At 38.6% G+C, this 22,555-nt stretch overlaps 2 protein-coding genes across 2 annotated transcripts in view; both read left to right on the top strand.

Annotated features, from left to right (window-relative positions):
• LOC134756073 (probable peroxisomal acyl-coenzyme A oxidase 1) overlaps positions 1-22,555 on the top strand; it is a 119,100-nt gene that overhangs the window by 68,334 nt on the left and 28,211 nt on the right. The window lies entirely within an intron of this gene.
• LOC134756086 (probable peroxisomal acyl-coenzyme A oxidase 1) lies at positions 68-17,583 on the top strand. The gene is made up of 13 exons (XM_063692895.1): positions 68-215; positions 2,223-2,391; positions 2,657-2,825; positions 3,242-3,365; positions 3,912-4,156; positions 4,803-4,963; positions 5,669-5,831; positions 7,058-7,248; positions 7,964-8,113; positions 8,450-8,555; positions 8,850-9,002; positions 9,826-9,942; positions 17,411-17,583. The coding sequence occupies exons 1-13, from the start codon at positions 89-91 to the stop codon at positions 17,552-17,554; spliced, it is 2,019 nt and encodes a 672-aa protein (XP_063548965.1). The 5' UTR covers positions 68-88; the 3' UTR covers positions 17,555-17,583.

Here is a 22,555-nt window from a genome sequence, read left to right as displayed (position 1 = left end):
ATAACATTGGTGTTTAAAACTATATTTAAAAAGATAAGTTTATCATTCATAGTCTGAAGCGTATTTAGGTCTTGAATTCTGTGCAAAAATGACTCCTGAGGTTGCAGTGAATGAAGACTTGATAAGAGAAAGAAAAAAGTGTAATTTTAATATAGAAGAGCTGACGTATATCATAGACGGAGGAAGGGAAAGGACCGAGGATAGAAGGAATATAGGTAGGTACTTTTAGTGTATTTACTTACTAATGTTATTTCTATAAAATAGGTATACAGTAGGTACACTTACTTACTTATCGATATAATTCAGCTGACGTTTGAAATACTTATACAGGCATTGTACATATACAAGTGTTTGAGTCTCTGGTATGTCCATTCATCGAGTTACACTTTAGGCAAGTTATAACTGATCACCAGCACGGGTTTACCAGAGCTAGGTCCACATGTACTAATCTGATGTCTTTTACCGAATATGTCATTGAGGGTATCGATGATCATACGCAAATAGATGTAATATACACGGATTTTAGCAAGGCCTTTGATCGCGTCTCTCGGCTAAAATCGTATTTAGATAAAAGAGCTTTCTTTGTTGTAGTCAACGGACATCGTTCTGAAGTGCAAGACATCCATTCCGGAGTTCCACAGGGATCTCACGTTGGTCCTATATAGATGGATACAGTCTAAGGAAAAAACGTGCCTCGAAAATCCACGAAAATTTGATTCTCGATCAGATGGCGCCACTAGTTTTGGCCTACACTCGTATAGAGGGCGTTGACTGTTTCTTTTGTTATTTATAATTTTAACGCATACCAGTGAAAGAACATGGGTCAAAATCATATAAAAATAATTAATGCAAATAAAAAAATCATTTATCCATATTTAAATACATTTTATCGTATTTTTATAAATCTTCATTTTTAGTTTTAAAGTGTGTCGACAGATGGCAGTGAATTTACTGGGGTTACAAAATTTACTATGACAGTACCGCTCTAGTATAAGCATAAGTTACTCTATGGTCCTATCTTATTTAATATATTTATTAATGATATTCAAAACTGTCCTGCCCGTTTCTATACGCCGACGATTTAAAGTTCGCAAGACGAATTAATGTGGAATTATTGCAAAGCGACCTAAATAGAGTAAATCAATGGTGCGCTGAGAACGCCATGCAGTTAAACATCAAAAAATGTTTACATATAAAATTTACAAGAAACTTGAACTGTATAAACTCGTCCTACAACATCGCTGGGGAGTACCTTAGCGAAGCTGATCACATCAAAGACCTTGGAGTTACATTTGACAAAAAGATGACCTTTGTACCTCATATTGACGCAATTATTGAGAAGGCTTCTAAAATGCTAGGTTTTATCATAAGAACTGGTAAACAATTTCGAAGAGCAAGTACTAAAATCTTTCTTTATAACTGCTTCGTTCGTAACATCTTAGAATACTGTAGCACGGTCTGGCGGCCACACTTTTCAACCCATTGCCTCAGAATAGAGCGAGTGCAGAAGAGATTTCTTTGGCATATATCTAGCCAAACACAACTAGCTAGCAAATACATATCTTATTCAGAGAGACTACGACACTTCCAAATCAATACTCTTGATAAAAGAAGAGATCTACTAGATCTCCAATTTCGATATAAACTTTTAAATAACTACATAGATTGTCCACAACTTTTGCGCAAAATAAGATTTAGAGTGCCATATATATAGGTATCCTAGAAACAAAATAGACCTTCTGTCTCCGGTATTTAGGAAAACCGTCCTAGGCGCCAATTCACCAATTCCACGACTGTGTAGATTGTTAAACAAGCACGGCCACTGCTGTGACGTTCATTCTGACTCATTGCCCAGGTTCCGAAAATTATTAAATATTAACATAAGAAAATAGTATGTATATAACCTTCATTAGGTTGTTAGGTTAGGTTGTTATTTAGCCATTAACTGTTACTTTAAGTTTACTGTTTCCTTTTTTTTTAAATGCTGTGTTTACCTCTAATTAGTTATGCATCACTGAATGTTTCTTATGGTTTAACGTAAATTAAATGTCAGATTTAATAACTGTTGGTAGACCTTAATAAATAAAATAAAATAAATAAAATAATTATCAGAGGTACTATTTTTGTAAATTGTAATGTATTGTAGCACGGGCAGGTTTCCGCAACTCGACGACTAGCGCCTATTGATTAAAATGTGGTGATTTCTAATATGGTTGTTACAGAAAGCATTGCATTTAAGAAAGAATATCTAGAAGTAGTAAACAAAGGCCCTCCAGAGGAATGCCTAAGTTTGAAGGAACGATACGAGAAAGCAATCGAGAAGTCCTGCCTATTTGCAGTCTTGTTCAAGAACTTCGTCGCGACTAGCGATGTAGATATTGAAGCTATTGGGTAAGGATGGAATACCGTCAGAGTTAGGTGTGGGTAGTTTTAGGGACGCTAAGACAAAATTGGTATTTCATAACACGCAGATTTCCTCTCGTTTACGCGTGACGCGACTCAAGAGCTGAGTAGTAAATGGCTCAATGTGTGCGTGTGAAGTCAGTTTTACCTTAGCGATCCTGCCTCTATCGGTAAACTCTGTGGCAAAACCTGTTTGTCTAAACGTATTTGAGCGTTGTATAGGCTCTTAATATTACATAAATATCAATTACAGGTCATCCTTTATCAGGAGGACATCAGATGCCTACCTAAACGAGCAGTCCCCATTCGCTATTCACTTGGGGATGTTCGTAACTACAATCTTAGGTCAGGGCACGCCAGACCAGCAGGCCGAGTGGCTACCTAGTGCTTTGGACATGCAGATTATTGGTACTTATGCTCAGGCAAGTAACACTGAGATAAAATAGTCCCATAAGGTTTGGAACGTGTCACTCTCTTAGAAGCAATGCTTGTCAGAGCCCAGCGTAACTGTTTCCATGAGTTCTGCTTGCCCGGCTTCTCGAATCAGGCGGCAAAACTAAATATGTTTCTTTGAACTCCATTAAACCGATTGTTCAAGGAGACAAGATCTCATCAGCTCAAAACTGCGTCAGCATGTCAATAATTGAGAAAGGAAATATTTAATCCCTTTCTAGTCGTTTATCATGGCCATGAATAAACAGAGGTCACAAGTGCACTAGAGAAGGCCATTTCGCGCGATCACACCACCACATAACCGAGGATAATTTAACAAAATAATCAGTCAGTTTGGGAATAATTGCAGTCAACAAAAATGTGCTTGAACATGTACGTGTTTCAGACCGAATTGGGTCACGGTACCTTCATCCGAGGGCTAGAGACGACAGCAACCTACGACCCAGAGACGGAGCAATTCGTGCTGCACACGCCAACGCTCTCTGCTCACAAGTGGTGGCCTGGTGGATGTAAGTATTTTTCCTAAATAGATACAACAGTAATGGCTTAAAATACTTGCGCTAGTAAAGCGGTCTATGTAGCTGTTTAGCAACTAGAACACTGATTTAAACTTTCACGATTTTTACTCATTATTTTGTGAGTGTTGTGTGTCGACCCGGTGACATCCCTTAGTGCGCAAAACGTTCCAGTGAATAAACAAGACCAAGTGCGGGTAGTTTGAAAAACTCGTGCGCCTAGAAGATATTGATTTCAACTTTAGCCAGTCTTCTCCGAGACCACGGGGACAACGCCGTCCTCGAAACGTCGGAGGTAAATTTAAAACTTATTTTACGCGATTAATCTATAATAATCGCGATTATCTCATGAACCGTGATAGCTAGACAGTTGAAATTTTCACAGATGATGTATTTCTGTTGCCGCTATAACAACAAATCTAAATCTATTTCAATTTGTGCCGCTTTGGCATTACCTGTAAGGTGCGCGAGTCCGACTCGCACTTGGCCGGGTTTTTTGTTATACTATGAATTTCATCCCAGTTATATGCAAATTTTCAGTGGGAAAAACAGCCAATTACGCCATCGTCATAGCCCAGCTGTACACCAAAGGCGAGTGTCACGGAACCCACCCCTTCATAGTTCAGATCCGCGACAGGGAGACCCATATGCCGCTACCTGGTATCAGGGTGGGGGAGATCGGCCCCAGGATGGGGTACATCAATGCTGATAACGGCTTTCTGGGGTTCGACCACGTTAGGATACCCAGGGAGAATATGCTGATGAAAAATGCTCAGGTTTTGAAGGTGATGCTTTAGTTTTTTTTTGTTTCGTAGCTAAATAGATTAGGTAGGGTTCTGTTAGTTGGGTTCGTAGAAGAATTTATATTGACCAAATAAAAGAAAAAGTAAACGTGAAACCGTTAAAAAGTATGAACAGCGTAGAGACGGTAGAGATACGATCTCATGCTGTGATTGCACACCATTTTAGAAATTGCTTCGCTGTTAAGAGCACAGCTCTTAACTACACGATGATTATATCAAAGAATCATAATAAATGTATAATTTCTTCATATCGATCTGTCTGCAGCATAATTAAGAGACTTATTGGACTAACTAGAAAAAGTTTTTAAAAACCCACAAATACTAATTTTGCATTATTACAATTTTAGAGGTGTCTTCCAATATCTTATCAAGCATAATGCGTATCTTGTTAATGCATGTACGCTTAAGTAATACCGTAATACTCACTTGTCTGTAACCGGATAATCGGGATAATGCATATATTATGTGTCCTATCTTGTGAGACGTAATCACTTAAATGGTTTCATACCTACGAGATAATTTTTTTCACTTACTGATTTCACTTATTATATTTTGCGTCGTTGCTAAAACTTCTAATCCCATCCCCCACTATCCTACCTACCTATGATTTCTATTGGAAATATTTCAGAATGGAACTTACGTAAAGAAGTCCCACAAGAAGATGACGTACGGCACGATGGTTTTCATCCGCGTGATTCTGGTCAACGATGCAGCTTTCTTTTTGGCGAAAGCAGTCACCATAGCAGTGCGCTACTCCGCTGTCAGGAGGCAATGCCAGCCTAACCCCGAGTAGGTGAATTTTTTTCTACACCTTTGACCGCCAAAGACGTCAACTGACGCGCGTTCTTGCTGGCGACAGTGGCGACTGCATGACGATTGGCGTGGTTAGTTGTGTGACTTGTAAGTTGGCTATTTCTTGGCACATATTCTGTTAATAAAGTTAAATTATGTTATGTATTTATTCATTAAAAATATATAACTTTCGCATTGATGAGTTCTATTCTAGCGCTTGGGAAAGTCTAAGTTATTTATATCTAATGATTTTGATGAGAATTAGCACCCCACGATAATCATTCGTCGTCGTCTATTTTCATAAAAAAATTTATTTAGTACATTTAAGTGAAAGTATTAGGTATTATAAAACACAGACCACTCTTCTACTTCTTAGTCTTACTACCTACTGCTTGACTAGATATGGATCTAATTACAAATGCCATCAAAATCTGTAATCATTGCTACAAAAATGTGCATGTTCCTAAAGTAAGTACTTAAAGAGATTGATCCATTTGAATTGAATACTGAGTAGATATTATTCTTACTATATTTATACTATGGTCGATCCTCTAAGTCTGAATTACCCTTGCACTTCTTAATTTGACTAGTGTGAACGCGAAGGCGATTACCTGCACCCGTGAGGTTAGTCTGCGTTAGAGCAAAATAATTGGCCGATATGCTTACAAATATAACATTCGCAACCTCTCCAAACATTCCCAGCGCTCCCGAACCTCAGATCCTGGACTACATAACGCAGCAGCACAAGCTGTTCATTGGTATCGCAACAGCACATGCATTGCAGCTCACCAGCGCTTGGTTGTGGACCACCTTCGCCGCCGTGCAGGCCGATATGAGAGAGGGGAACGTCGATAATTTACCAGAGGTTTGTAGTTGCGCAAGTATTGTTTCTTTTGATATCAAAACAAGACAAGAGACAAAACCAAAAGGATAAAAATAACGACTACATAACGCAGCAGCGCAAGCTGATGTTCATTGGTATCGAACAGCACACGCACTGCAGCTCACCAGCACTTGGCCGTGGACCACCTTCGCCGCCTTGCAGGCCGATATGAGAGAGGGGAACGTCGATAATTTGCCAGAGGTTCGTTGTCAGACAAAGCTAACTCTGCACCTACTTGGCAAGCGATAGTGTTGAAAATAAAATATGACGTTTTAATTGCACTTTCACAATTTGTAGGTAGACGATGTTGTTTCACAAGATTTTTGCAAGTTAGCTTAGAAGGACTCATTAAAATGTTTAAGTTGGTTCCTTATATTAAGCACATACATAAAAGCATGGCAGGATTTGTTTGATCTTCAAAGACGTTGAGAAACACGATTTTCTGTGGACAAACCTCACCTTATCTGTCAAACGGTTCCCTGCGATCTTAGCCAACGCGGCCACAGGTTCCTTAAGCCATGCCACCCGATTTATGTAAACGACTGGTTCTCTTGAAGATCTCCGCATTTCCAATTCCGAGTCATTGCAGATAAACTTAAAGGTCCAGAAGACTGGAAAAAAGTTTGTCAACACGCAATTAAATGTGAAGAAGACTTCCGTATATATGAAAATAAAATAGACGATTATAGTGACCGGTTTATAATGAATACAAATGACTGATGTTGAATAGGTAGTTTTAAAAATTACAATAATATCACAATTTTCCAATTGTATAATTTACCATAAAATATGAACTGAAATATTATGTGACTGGTATTATCAACTCTACATAATTTCCGCCAGAAGTAGTAAATGACGGTGTGACGTTCTGTTTTCAAATTTGGTTTTCTAATTTCAAATTTTGATTCTATTTTATATTTAGATTATGACAAAAAGTCAAATCGCAATATAGTCATCAACCGAATATTAAGCATAAGGTCATTAAATTAGGGTTTATTTTACATTGAGACAATAGGTATCCTTAACTTTTTGCGGTAAGTTTAAAACTTTTTGTGAGGTAATAAGAAAGCAGAACAGCAGTATCACCTTCGCGTGTTACCGCCGATACCCGATGTATCATTCTAAAATCCGAAGGTCGTTCTCAGAGTTAACGGACTGTAGCTAATAGCTTTCCCATAAAAAAAACCTAATGTTTTTTTCTCTTCCAGCTCCACGCTTTATCCAGTTGCCTTAAAGCCCTCAGCACATCAGACTCCCTGGCTCTCATAGAGCAGTGTCGCTTTGCGTGTGGTGGCCACGGATATATGCTGTCCTCCCGTCTACCGACCTTGTACAGCTTTGTGGCGGGCATCCGGACCAATGAGGGGGACTACACTATTCTGATGCTGCAGTGTGCAAGGTAATACCTACGTCAAATGCTAGTAGTATTAAGAAATAAACCAAAAATCGGCCAAGCATTTCTTTTGGAGCGATTATTTCCAAAAATATTTATTTTGTGAAAAAATAATTGCTGAAGATCCTTATTCGTTTTGAAAGACCTATCTAATACCCCACACCATTGGGTTACAGCGAAAAAAATGTTAAACAATTTTTTTTGTATGGGAGGTATCGGGTACCCCAACAAAAAATGTTCTTGTAGTTTTAATTTTACCGTTCTGTCGCAATGCGTGATTTATGTATGCCAAATTGCAGCTTTCTAGCACTAACGATCACGGAGAAAAGCCGCGGACAAACAGACAGACGGACATGGCGAAACTATAAGGGTTCCTAGTGGACTACGGAACCCTAAAAAAGCAGACTAGTTACAAAATACATGTACCTAGTTTAAAATGGTATAATTTTATGGTCTTTATCAGCAGCTCCACTTTCCGAGGGCAAATGCACCCAGGCACTAAAAATATTGAAATCACAATAGCTGTGCCTGTAATATTTGAACAGAGGTCAGTATTTTTTTTAAAGTATCTCATTATCAAATTATGTTATGACTTAATGACAAACCTATCCAGCCGTCTTCGAGAAATCCCCGGATTTGAAAGAATATACCAACCTTCCTTTCTCATCCTTCGAAATTTTGAAATCGGTAAAAATAAATAGGCTCTTTTAATACTTTACAGGTTTTTGGTAAAGGCCTACGGGCAGACAGAAGCAGGGAACTCTGTGTTTCCAACCGTCTCGTACTTATCTCACACGGGCTCCGTCGGCGTCGGTGGCTGGGATCCTTCATCGGAAGGAATGGTATCATCGTTCCAACGACTTGCTAAAGGGTAAGGAAAATGTAACTGGGGCTTTGTCTGGTAAAGATATAGTCTGTGCGGAAAGAGGAGAGTCATATAGAATGTATTGGTTCCCTTAATATTTCACGACTCTTCTCTTTACGCACAGACTCTGTATTATTTAAAAAGAAGATTGAGTACCGCGCAAATAAATTTTCCAGACAGTTTAAACTCAGCCAGCTGAAGGTTAAAATGTAAAAGATTATCATAATGGTCATATTTAAATTTAAAAACTCCAACAATATTGATATTTGATATGTTGGGGCGACAGGTGAAACAGTCATTCAAGATTACAATTAACGATTGCATAATCGTTTTGTTCCATAGGAAGATTTCTGCGGCTGTGACGAGCATTCGAAGAAGATTGGACAGTGGTATGAACTACGAAGACGCCTGGCAGCTGTCTACGGTCCAGTTAGTGGCTGCAGCCGAGGCATGTAAACCACATAGTACCTTCTTGCGATTCAAATATCAGATGCGATGAGATGCGATGGTACTAGACTCAAATACCTGATCTATTTTGGAAACTTGTTCTGAAAGTTCACTTTTGACAGTGTATTTAGATTCCCCGTACTTTTGTTTTTTGATTTAGCTTCATTCCTCGTAGCCTGGAAAAAATGATCAGGGATAATTAATTACATATCCAGGAAACATCATCCATATTTGTCTGCATCAAACCAGTCGCAATAAACATCCTTACCTTAACTGGTTGTTTTTCTTGAACCAGGCCCACTGCCGCGCCGTCATCTGCAGCACTTACTGGAGTGAAACACAACGCCTGACTGCATTGTCGTCAGCAAACGTCAGAGCCATCATGCATCAGCTGGCTTCTCTCTACATCACTTACTGGGCTTTGGAAAGGACTGGAGACTTATTAAGGGTAAAAGTTTGTCGCTGAACTGGGCCTATTATCGAGTTGCGATCTGCATTCAGCGGGACAACACCTGACTGCGACGTCATCTATAAACGCCAAGGCAGGGTTCTTTATAAAAGACCTACTTGGTACTCAGTGGCGGATTTGCAGTCTTGGCAGCCCTAGGCCCCGGGCCCTGTAGTAACTACTAAGCCGCTCCTTTCTCAGCACTCATCTTGCCCCCCCCCCCTAACGTCTTGCCGCCCTAGGCCTGGGCCTACTTGGCCTTAGGGCAAATCCGCCACTGTTGGTACTAGAATAGACCAGCGACCTGCTGCGGGTAATTTAATAATGACTTTATAAATACTTAAGGAGCTTTTCATCGACATGGATAAGGCTATTTAATGTATCTATGATTCCCACAGACCGGCTGGAGTGCGTTGCATATGCGCCGGAGCGCATTTTAAATGCGCCTATACATTATGTATGGCAGAAGCGATGGAGTCAGTCCGGAGCCGTCCTTGTCCGCAAGGAGTCGGTGGGAATCTTACTTAAACGGGAATTTGTATACAAACGGTGATACAATTCCTACTTCATTCTATTCTATAGGAGAGGAAAACACCAGATTTTAACTGGAGTTTTAATAGCTCACCTTCAAGTTTCTTGATTTCTTTGATATGTTCCTTCAAGATTTTTGGAAGAAGTTTGATTTTCTGCAGCACAGCTTACTTAAGTAGATAGAGAGAGGAAATATGTTAAAGGCAAGACGTGTGCCGACGTTGTGTTTGTGCAACAATACCTAATAAAAGCTGACCGTACAGGATTTCAGATTTTCTTAATTTATTTGCAGTATTGCAGCATCAGCGAAGGTGACATCGTAAGCCTGCAACAGCGGTATGAAGAGCTGTTGGCGCTCATCAGGCCAAATGCTGTAGGACTCGTCGACGCTTTTGATATCAGAGATCAGGTAACATCTTATTCTAAACTTACCACACCAACCATCACCACCAACACCACAAGGCTTAAATGAAAGTGTACTAATATTGTAAATATACTACATAATGCTACTCGATAAACTTTGCAGCGATTTGATTACATGATACACAGATGCGGTTTTCTGTGCATATATATCACCAAGAGCCTGGTATTACGATATGATATCCAAATACATAGTGATCCTTATACCCACTCCACCCAGTTACACCACGCCAATGACATGTCAAATGCCACTTATATTATTATACTCTTTACAATTGCCATACTTAGTGAAAAAAGTATTTAGTGTGCTGTAGCAGTCAAGTAGCAGTTACCAAATGTGCTGTTGCAGAATAGAGTTTATATAGCAACATTTAAGAAAACTACTGGTTACCATAGCAATGTGTCAACATTCTTCTTGGACAAAATATAAAAGCATTCGTTTGTACTTTCGCATTTTAATTCATAAAAATTACTTATTTAGACTCCAAGCCAAAAGTATATACTTTAACATGGTCCTTTTGAGTCGCGAACCGTAAGTAAATAAAATTAATTGCGTAGAAGCAACAGCGAATTCCAGAAGCACGAAAAAAAAAATTTCTGTCGTCCCGTCTGGCATTGCCGAATTTAAAGGTGCCGCCATTGAGCGGTGCAGTGTTCTACGAGCCGGCAGCAAGCAACGCGTTCCATAAACGCACCACAACGATCACCACACACTACGCAGCGAAGCCCGCGCGTGGAACGGAATAATCAAGTAACGTTTTACGTTTCAAATCTATATTTTGACATTTGTTGTTCCTTTCCAGATATTTTGTTGTGATTGTGAAAAATATTAAATAAATTTGTGTTATTTCGAAGCTTTTACGAAAAAGTTCGGTTTTTCGCATGCACAGTGTTGTTTAAAATGGAAAAAATCCGAAGAAGAACTCCGTCTGCTAGTTGCACGACGAGGCACAAAGAAAGCAGCCTTAACGCGCTTAAATAATAAGATGGAGGGATCGTATATTAACGATAAGCAGATGCTGCAGCTAATGGCTGAGAGGGCCCAGGTGGCATTCAGCGATTATGAAGATCTTTGCGTACAGATAGAAGATGAGGAAGATCCCATACCTGTTGAAACGACTTACTATGAATGTGTCGCCGCGATCCGCCAAAGAATCGCAGATTTGTCTGAGCCTGGACCCACCACTGCTGTTTTCCCGGTAGCGTCGCCTCAAGTTTCGTCAAAAATAAAGTTACCCAATATACAAATACCAACATTCAATGGTAAATATACAGATTATAGACCTTTTATTGAAATGTTTACTGCGCTTGTGCACAATAATGAAGGGTTTGATAGTATACAAAAGTTTTTCTATCTGAGAAGCTTCTTAAAAGCTGAAGCATTTGATTTAGTCAAAAACTTACCTGTCATTGGTCAAAGTTATTCGGAAGCTCTCAAAATTTTAGCTGATAGGTATGATAATAAATATAAAATTATCAACGACCACATTAATGCTTTGTTTGAGTTGCCAGTGCTAACTAAAAGTCCTAGTGCTTTACGCTCTTTGATTTCAATAACAAAACAGCATTTAGCTGCATTAAAAAACCTTGATGAGGCCATTGAAAAATGGGACAGCGTTCTCATTTGCCTATTAAATAAAAAACTAGACCCGGTAACAAACCGAGAGTATCATTTACATAGGGATTCATCAAAACAACCAACCTTTAATGATTTTTTGAAATTTATAGAAGGTCGGGCCCTTGCCCTAGAGAACAGTGAGGGACGGGGTGATACAGCAAGCTGTGCTGCTGGCAAGGTAGCTCCAGTGAAGATGGCATCATTTGTCACTACAAAAACATCCCAAGGCTGTCTGTACTGTGGTAAGGAACACAAACTATATGCATGCCCTAAATTTGCTCTAGCTTCCATATCGGAACGACTAGATTTTGTTAAGGAAACAAAGCTGTGCAAGATTTGTCTTAACATTCACCAAGGAAAGTGCAGGTTTCATTTTAAATGTAAGGTGTGCAAAGAATCCCACAACTCGCTACTTCATCGTAATGAAGAGAAACCATCGGTGTCATTGGCTAACATTAATAACCAGACACTTGTGTTGTTGCCAACGGTAAAAGTCAAAGTGGTTTCTAAAAGTGGCAAGGAGATCATAGTTAAAGCAATGCTTGACTGTGCATCTCAGAATTCCTTTATTACAGCAAAACTTGCAAAGGAACTAGGTTACCCACTCTTGCCAGGTACTACAATAACTGGTGTAACTCTAGAAGATAAATCTGTCAAACATAGTTTGCGACTGGATATTTTCTCATGTGTTTATCCATATAAAGCACAAGTAAATCTGTTAGTGGTAGAAAAGTTTACTAAGGAAAATATGCCACAAACTGAGATTGATATTTCAAAGATTGAGATCCCTGAAAATATAACACTAGCCGATGACTCCTTCCATATTCCAAGTGAGATAGATATTTTATTAGCTGCAAATATCTTTTTTCAGTGCCTGTTGTCGCAGCCTGAGGAGCTGCGCGATCCTGATGCCGCACCCAGCTTGGTTCACACACAGTTTGGTTACATAGTAGGAGGTGATGTCCCATCTTCTATTCTTAAGCGACCTGCTGTTACGCTTTTCTGTCAAGAATGTCAAACTGATGTACGCGATACTATGTCTAATTTTTGGCAAACAGAAAAAGTACCAGAAATATATGCGGAACATACATCTGAACAACAACAGTGCGAAAAATTGTTCACTGAAACTGTCAAACTTGATGACAATCAATTTACAGTTTCATTGCCATTAAAAATACCTATCTATGATGTGAACAATACATTGGGGGATTCATTTGGGCTAGCTCTCAAAAGATTTTATAATCTTGAGAAGAGATTTCAAAGCGATCAGAAACTGTATGAGGGTTATAAGGATTTCATACATGAATATCTCGACTTACGTCATGGATCATATGTTGATATTTCCTCATATGATCTTGCTAAAGATCCTGTGTACTTTATGGGACATTCAGCTGTTTTAAGGCCGGATGCAGTAAGTACTAAGCTTCGGGTAGTCTTTGATGGATCTATGTTAACGAGTACTAAGATTTCATTGAATAATATTTTAATGAACGGGCCAATTGTTCAACAGGAGCTGTTTGACATATTGTTGTCCTTCAGAGTGCACAAATATTTCATTGCTTGTGATATCAGGCGTATGTTCCGAAATATTTTAGTACAGAAAGATCAGCGATCTTTGCAAAACATTCTCTGGCGAGACACTCCTAAAGAGTCAATAAAATGTATTCAGCTAAACACAGTTTGCTATGGAATGAAGTCATCAAGTTATCTTTCAACAAGATGCTTGAACGAGCTGGCTAAGAAATTCGAGAGGCAATATCCTCTAGCCAGTTCGGCAATACTAAACTCTACATATGTAGATGACATCATTTATACAGAGAATAGTTTGGCAAAGATTGTTGACACGCAAACGCAGTTGATAGAATTGCTTGCCAAAGGTTGTTTTAAACTACATAAATGGGCAGCTAATGACCCTTTAATTTTGACAAATATTCCAGTAGAGCAGCAGGTTGTTGGAGAACTGGAACTGAATAAGGACATCAAAACTTTAGGTTTAAAGTTAGATATTGACTCAGATTCTTTTAAACTTTCATGTCCAGTGTCAAAAAATGTCCCTAAGACAAAAAGACAGATTTTAAGTTACATAAGCCAGTTCTATGACCCGTTAGGTCTAGCTGGACCTGTTTTTGTCCAAGCCAAAATCATCATGCAAAAATTGGCTCAGGCTTGCACCGACTGGGACTCAGTGCCCTCGCCTATTTTACTAAAAGAATGGCTTGAATTTTACAATGATTTGCAGACTATGAAAGAGATTAAAATAAAACGAAATGTCACTGTTGATAGCATTCAGTCTGCAGAGCTAGTAGCATTTGGTGATGCCTCGATTTCTGCATATGGAGCAGCAATTTATTTAAGAGTCACTGACGAGCATGGCAAAGTAACTATGTCGCTTCTTTGTTCTAAGAGTCGCATTGCATCTAGAGACAAGAAATGGACTGTGCCACGATTAGAATTAAATGCATCTCTTTTGATGGCAAAATTATGCTTGAGAGCATACAATACATTAAGTAAAAAAATGCCTATTAAAAGTGTGCATCTTTTCAGTGATTCTCAGGTTGTTTTGGCATGGCAAAAAACGGATCCAACAAAGCTAAACGCTTATGTTGCTAATAGAGTCAAATTAATTAACGAATATACCAAAGGTTTTCAATGGTTGTATATAAAAACAGACCTCAATCCTTCTGATTGTTTGAGTCGAGGTGTAAAACCTAGTGAATTACAAAGTAACCAACTGTGGTGGTGTGGGCCGACTAGCATGTCTGATCCAGAGTATAAATTCACCGATGATAGTAATAATGTACCTGACAACTTACCGGAGATCAAGCATGCTGATGGTTCCAAGCCGGTGTGTATGGCATCATATCAATCGGTTTCTCTTGCAAATGATTTGTTAGATAGGTTTTCTAACATTAATAAGGCAGTTAACGTGCTTGCCTACATACAAAGATTCTGTAAAAATGTAAGGCCTGGCTCACAAAAGATAAAGCTTAATTTCGTTACATTTAGCGAGGCAACTCAGGCATTGCATTTCTTTATAAAGAATGAACAGGAAAGGTTCTTTGATAAAGAGCTGGCCTCTTTGCGGGCAGGTAGGCAGGTTTCGTCGTATTTACTATCTGTCAACCCCTTCATTGATGCTAACGGTATTCTCAGAATAGGTGGACGTTTGCAACACTCCTCCTTACCTTATAGCCAAAAGCATCAGATAATCTTGCCAAAAGAATCTAGGGTGACTTATCTTATTATTGAAAATGAACATTTAAAACTGTTACATGCCAGTCAGAAAGAGGTGCTTAGCAATTTAAGTCAACGCTATTATATAGTTAACGGCTTAAGATTGGTAAAAAAGTTTGTGAATAAATGTCTCACATGTTTTAGACTAAAAGGTGTAACAGCAAAACAGCTGATGGGTTCATTGCCCGCTGGTAGAGTCAGCATAGATCGGGTGTTTGATAAGGTTGGTATAGACTTTGCGGGACCAATCCTGATAAAGCAGTCAAGGGTGAGAGGTGTCGTCACTACTAAAGGTTATATTGCTGTGTATGTGTGCTTTGTTACCAAAGCCATACATTTAGAGTTAGTGTCAGATCTGACCACTGACACATTTTTGGCTAGCTTCAAACGATTTATTGCCAGACGTAATGTTCCTACAGAGGTATATTGTGATAATGCCGCTACTTTTAAGTCAGCTAGTACTCAGTTGTCTGAGCTATATAAATTAAATAATAATAAATGTCATCAAATTCAAGTTCAAAATGTAACTGCAAAATTGGGAACAACATTCCATTTCATACCAAGTTACTCGCCAGTGTTTGGTGGTCTATGGGAGGCCGCAGTAAAAAGTGTTAAATATCATTTGAAAAGAATGTTGGGCTCACATGTTTTAACATATGAATTTCTGTACACTGCACTCGTTCAAATTGAGAGCATTTTGAACTCAAGGCCTATAACGCCAATGTCATCAGATATTGAGGATCTATCGTATTTAACGCCAGGGCATTTCTTAACCGGTGCGCCCTTAACTTGCTATCCTGAACAGGATATCACAAACTTACCTGATAATAGATTGAAGTTTTGGCGGAAATGTACTGCTCTGCAGCAGCATTTTTGGCGATATTGGTCTAAACAATACCTAAATGTCTTACAAAACCGTCCTAAATGGAAGACTGCCTTGCCTAATATTAAAGTAGGTGCTCTAGTTATCTTGCGTGAAATAGATGCTCCGCCTATGACTTGGCCAATGGCTAGAGTGACTAAGGTTTTTCCAGGTCAGGATGGGAAGATAAGAGCCTTAGAAGTTAAAAAGGCTAATGGTAAAGTTCATACAACTTCTATTACCAAAGTGTGTATATTGCCTTTAGATGAATAGGTAATGTTTTAAAAATGTTATAATATCTGTATTTTGATATTTTAGTTAAATATTATTATGACTAATAATCCTACTGAATTGTACTGATACTTAATTTAGTATAACTGTAAGTAGGTAGTCATGAGATATATGTTGATGCTGGTCGCATCTAATATATTAAGATGTTTATTTAGTTCTATAAAATGTGTCTAATCTTGTGTTCTTACATACTGTCCCATAACTACATTCGTAGCAATCTTGTGAACTTGCTTACATAGCAACTTATTAAGTTTTAATAAGAGTTATATTAATTTAAATTTCACAAACCTTAAAAGATTACAGTCCACTCTAAATATTGATCTGTGTAATACAAGTATACAAGGAGCTAATGTAAAATGTAGTTTATATTTAATAAGGTATTGATTTTGTGCCTAGTTATGTTATTTCTGTTGGCGGAATATGTTGCAGAATAGAGTTTATATAGCAACATTTAAGAAAACTACTGGTTACCATAGCAATGTGTCAACATTCTTCTTGGACAAAATATAAAAGCATTCGTTTGTACTTTCGCATTTTAATTCATAAAAATTACTTATTTAGACTCCAAAGGTAAAAGTATATATTTTAACAGTGCTTTAGTCCGTTCTGAGACAAAATGCCATAAAGGACGTCATTTCATTTAGTTTTCAATGTCATGTCAGTTATAATTTGATTACAAAATTTTTGAGTTCGTAAAATAAAATTTCAGGGGCCAATTGACGAGTAATTAAATGAAATACTCGTCAAAATACCATAATTATTTCGATTATAATTAAAAGAAATTGTAATCAAGTTAACAGTAACCACAATGGCACCACCATCACCGCCACATCGCAATGTATTTTACGCAGTGGCTGCTACTCGTGTCAGCAGTTTAAGCCGGGTAAACTATTTAAAGTGAACTTACGGTTCTTCCCCATACCAGATACTGGTACCAGTCTAGAAGTCTAGGTAGGTCCTCTGATATTGCAGAGGAAATCTAAGTTTTACCAGGCGTGGCTCACTCCGCGATTTCGTCGCGTCGGTATAAGTACATGCGGCCCACACCAATTTTGGTGTCTAGCAGTAGTAGGTGCCGCGCACCGCTACGGAACGGACGCCTGCTTGCACTTGCGCGTGGCTTGCGCTCGTAATAGATGCGTTTTGTTAGAGAGCGAACCTCCTGTACCCAGTACTAATATTTATTCTGTGGTTTTACCCTGTCTTTTCTGTGTTCTAAACCAAAAGTCTTTAGGCAATTAGGTAGCGTGCTACCTGAGGCGTGCCTCAGAAGCTAGACGTCCCTTTGTGTTGCGTCTTTCGTTTCGAGGCTCGCGTTACAATGAATTATATGAATAGTGCTGCGGCTGCAGTCATGCCTGATATAACACGCTATTAACACATTCAAAGCCTACGCAGTATTTATCGCAGTAAATGTAATAGTTTTTATAGTGACTTTTCTCCTGTCTTCAGATCCTGCAATCAACCCTGGGCGCGTACGACGGCCGCGTGTACGAGCGGCTGATGGCGGAGGCCCAGAAGACTCCCCTCAACGCCGAGCCAGTCAACAAGAGCTTCCATACGCACTTCAAACATTTCATGCAGGGGAAACTGTGAAACTTGTAACTGTGAACATTGTGATGTCATTAAAGATTTGGTTGTGAAAGTAAGTCGTTTTTATTATTTACATGTAACCCATGTTTTTAACCCAAGTTAGTGCTCAGGTGGCTTTTTGAGGATTTAATTCAACTAATGAGAAAAAAAAAGAAATTTTACAGATGAATCCCGGATTCATTTGACCTACTAGCCTGACTTGTTGTCACGTGCGACCTTAAGTAACGCAACAATGCAAGTCATACTTTACTTACTTACTGCTGTGGCGCAACGACCCGAAGTGGATCTTGGCCTCCGACATCAAAGACCGCTATGCTACTCTGTCCATAGCCGTCTCTGTCCAGTCGACGGCGCCGAGTTCGCTAAAGTTTCGCTAGTAAGGGTTCATCCATTAATTACGTCATACGAATTTCGAGGTTTTTTTGACGCCCCGTGGCGTTACGAACTAAAATCTAAATTGCATTATGTACCTAAATACCTACAGTATTTGTGTTGCTGTACCCATATAGGGCGTCACAATAACTAACCACATAATGTGTACCTAAGTACCATCTATATAACTGGTTTGTGACATCCAATAAAAGATTATTTTTCTATCCTAATTACATTCTAGCATGACTTGCATTTAGGGGTCATCCATTAATTAAATCCATCAATTACAAGCCGTCCTGGTGATTACTTAATTACTTTAATTGGTTAGTTACTTACTGTTGGTAATAACTTATATAATGCGGCTTTAACATTTATCTAGCCAGCATAAAGATAAACTGGCTTGTTACACAGATTTATTATCTGTTAAAATGATATTATTATGTTATAATGTCGATATCAAATTAATTTTTATTTTTATTTAATTAGACGACCAGTCTGACCTAGTGGGTAGTGACCCTGCCTGTGAAGCCGATGGTCCTGGGTTCGAATTCCGGTAAGGGCATTTATTTGTTTGATGAGCACAGATATTTGTTTCTGAGTCATGAGTGTTTTCTATGTATTTAAGTATTTATATGTATAGTATGTATATCGTTGTCAGAGTACCCATAACACAAGCCTCCTTGGGCTTACCGTGGGAATTAGTCAGTCCTATAATATTTTTTTTTATCATGACATTTCGAGCACCTTTGAAAAACAAAGGAACCAATTTGATTTGATCTATGGCGGTCGTTACATGCGGTTCCTGAACACATCATAGAGAGCTTATAATACCTATATGTGTATAGCTAAAGCAGTGTATATAAATAACTGTAAATAAATAGGCATTATGTGAGAAGTTTTTATGAAACTCGCTTTTAGCTCGTTTTATAAACTCACGCGTAATGTACCTACTCGGTTTTCAAAAAGGTAAAAGCACTACTCAATTGCTTGCACAATTCACTGATGAAGTAAACCAGCACTTAAATGACAGGAAGCAGGTGGTAGTAGTCATGATAGATTTTAGCAAAGCATTTGACACTCTGAATCACGAGACATTGTACAAAAAGCTGCAGCGAAGGGGCCCACACTGAATTGGTTCAAGCAGTACCACCATTAGACTTATATTGACCGGGAACTAACTAACTAACTCTAACTGTTAGCATTGCCGGAGAGCAAAGTGACCTCCTCCAATCCTACCACGGTACAGCGCAAGGATCAATTTTGGGGCCGACGGAGTACCTAATCTATGTTAATGATATGATTAATATATTCCAAACAGCCTCGGTATACCAGTTCGCTGATGACACATGTTTATTAATTGCTAATACAGATATAAGAGTGGCAGAGTGTCAGATGCAGAGCGAGTTCAACATGCTATGTAAATGGGCTCATGATGTGGGCCTGTCTATAAACTATAGCAAAACTAAAGTAATGCACATTTATTCTCCATATGTTAAAATTTGTGATACACCCAAAATCGTGGCCCATGACCATGCTTGCATGCACACAGCGCAGTCCTACTGTAGCGGTAAATGTGAGTCGTTGGAAGTTGTCAACAACCATACTTATTTGGGATTAAAAATGGATACCTCGTTTAATTGGGGACCGCACATCTATAATGTATGCAACAGGCTAAGGGCTATCCTCAGCAATCTTTGTATAATTAAACATAAAATGCCATAATAACATAATCCGATTATTGTATATTGCTCTGGCCGACTCCATAATTAACTATGGCATATCCAGCTATGGGCGAACCAATAAAACTTATTTACTAAGAATCCATAAACTGCAAATTAGAATATTAAAAACTATAGTTCCGCTAAAAATAAAACAACAACATCGAAATAATTATGAAAACTTGTTTAATTACTGCAGGGTACTAAGTGTGTATGATAAGGCTAAACTGGCTGTAATCCTGGAATACAAGCATCGTTTGGGAGAGCTGAATAGATATAGTAGACAAAATAACCTTCGCAGTTTACCCAATGAACCTAATTTCATGACTACTAAGAATAATAATGTATATGGTAATAGGACTTGGTCCTCATACGTGCCAAAAGCTCTAAACAGCTTTCCCAGAGATGTAATTGAAAATGTAAATAAGAAACCTAGTAATATTAAGGCTATTGTTAAAAAAGCGCTGATAGACATAAATGTATAAAGAAAGACTCACTAGCATGTAAAAATAAATATTTAATTAAAATTTAATAATGTAAGCAGGGGTTGCATTCCCATATAAACAGTTTAAATTTTAATTTTTTTTGACTATAAATTCTAGTGACTATTTGTGACGTTTTCAACTAAAAAGGTACCACATTGTCGGTTGTCGATAAGGTTGATTTCAAATTGAAGCTTTATGGAAATAGCGTCTTATTGACAACAACAATTTATAAACACGAGCGTAACGCGCGATATTAATAATCAGATAATCACCACTCGCCGTCTGATATAGGGTTGTCAAATGACATTTTTCATAAATAATGAAATCGCCATAAAAATACTGACATTTCCTGCACGGTCATTTCACCCAAAATAAATCTCATTCCAAAACATTTCTTGAGCCCAATAACTCGCCACCATATGCTGTAGCTACAACAAAGGAAAGGAAATGGAAGGCCCTTTCCTCTACCCAACTCCAAACTTTTAGATCGATGTCTTCTAGTTAGTTTAGGTTTCTAAAAAATCCTGACACTCACCAAGTCCCCCCCGCATGTCAGGGAAATCCCGACGTATGGCAACCCTACTCTGATGCAAGTGACCTCTCACCTATAAGAGCTAATAAATCTGTATGTAGTTTATCCTACGTTATATGTCGCGGAGATCGCGAAGTCTGTTATTGTGGTATGTATCCTATCTGTCACTCTTAGCGTACTTTTCACTGGTAACACTGGCGATCGAGGTCGGCCAGTGTTATAGGTGACGAGCAGAGCAAGATGGCGGGAGCGAGTGGAGACAAGTTGAGAAAGGTCGTCTGAATGCTGGTACGTAACACGTGGTGTCGCGAGTGCATTCAGGTACAGGAGGCTCTTGGTAAGCGAAACATATCTATATTTTGTGATATATAGATATTGCAGTGACCTTGAATTAACGAGAGAGACTTGAGATATGCTTGAGATAGAGCTGAGTTAAAGAATTGTTATTCTTTGTGTGTAGCTCGAGTTTGAATGTAACAAGTGAGGTGGCTGGAGGTTATCGGTTTGAGTTACTGGAGGTTTCTTATGGAGGCTGATGGATGAGCTGTAGGGGTTGTTGTGGAGGCTCGTCGGGGACCACATGGTTCCCACCTCAGTACTCATCGCATGAGGTTGAGAAGAGTAATACCTATGAGATGCGGGATGCACGATGAGTTCTCTTGTCGAGATTCAGTTGTGCCGTGCATCCACTGATACAAGCCACGGGACTTGGGGCCCTTCTAATCTCCCTGAGAGTGTTGAGGTTACATTCATAACAAGAGAATAAGAGATATGAGATTGAGAGTAGATGGAATTGTGCGCCCATCGAGTGTTGATTCCTGGTCAGTGCAATAGCTATTTTATACTGTGCTTTGTATTCGTAGAGATCCATGTAGCGAGGTTATCATTACATCCCCCCTTGGAGTAAAACTCCGCTACATGTTTTGGTGGAGATGCTTAAAAAAATCTATCGGCTACGGTTCACGTGTTTGGACTTTAGAATGAGAATAAGAGTTGTCGTACTTAATGTTGAATTATTTATTTATTCAACTCGACTTTTTTTTCGGTTTGGGTATGCCCATGGTGGTGCGTACACATGGGATAGTTTTGACCCATTGTGGTGCGTACACATGGACAGTAATATTTCCCAGCCGCGAAGAGAATATGTATGTCTCGAGCTCAGTGCGGACTGATTGTAGAATTTAATTACACGGTGGACCGGCCGACAGACGATTCCTTGTTTTTTTCTCATCTCGATAGATCAGCATTTTTTGCGTTGATTTTGTTATTTGTTGTAATACCGTGTTTAAAAGTAATTATAGTTGTAGTAATTATAATTATAGTTGGTCAAACCAAATTGGCAGTAAATAAGAACAAAAAGCTATACTCATCCTTTTCTTTTGGGTGCTGGTATTGGTGTGAGACGGGGATGGTATGATTCTCTCTGTCTATAATTGAAATGAGACGGTCCTTTGACAAACTATAATTACGCTTTTTACTCTGGCAACACTGAACTTAGTCTCTGATCACGTTCAGAAACACGCCACTGTTTACGTTCGATCAAAATTATTTGCAAATTTATTTATTAAATTTGTACTTGCGCACGTTTCCTCGTTAGCTTTATTACACCAACTTTATTTTTATTGTGTAAAAGACAAAAAGAAGTATTGAAACATTTACTTGTTGTATTATTTTCCCTACGGTCATTATTTACGTTACGGAATATTTATTGTGTTTGGTATGACAGATCGATCGGTCGCGTCGTATAGAGGCGATTTAAGTGAAGTCTAGAAACTCTAGAAGTTTCAAGTTAGTCTATGGTTTTACTTTTGCAAACTTACCCGTTTTTTTCTTTCGCCGGTTGTGAGAAAACTTTTGTGTTAGAAATATACAATCGAATAGAAGTGCAATTACTTAA

Source organism: Cydia strobilella, chromosome 3, assembly GCF_947568885.1.
Source record: "Cydia strobilella chromosome 3, ilCydStro3.1, whole genome shotgun sequence".
Lineage (NCBI taxonomy): Eukaryota > Metazoa > Arthropoda > Insecta > Lepidoptera > Tortricidae > Cydia > Cydia strobilella.
Note: the sequence above shows the minus strand (reverse complement) of the source record. Positions and strands in the feature narration are given on the sequence as shown.

Coding starts and splice junctions, on each gene's coding strand:
- LOC134756086 (XM_063692895.1), top strand. CDS start 89: ATGACTCCTGAGGTTGCAGTGAATGAAGACTTGATAAGAGAAAGAAAA. Junction 9,003..9,825: donor GGACTGGAGACTTATTAAGG/GTAAAAGTTTGT, acceptor ATTTATTTGCAG/TATTGCAGCATCAGCGAAGG. Junction 9,943..17,410: donor CTTTTGATATCAGAGATCAG/GTAACATCTTAT, acceptor TCCTGTCTTCAG/ATCCTGCAATCAACCCTGGG.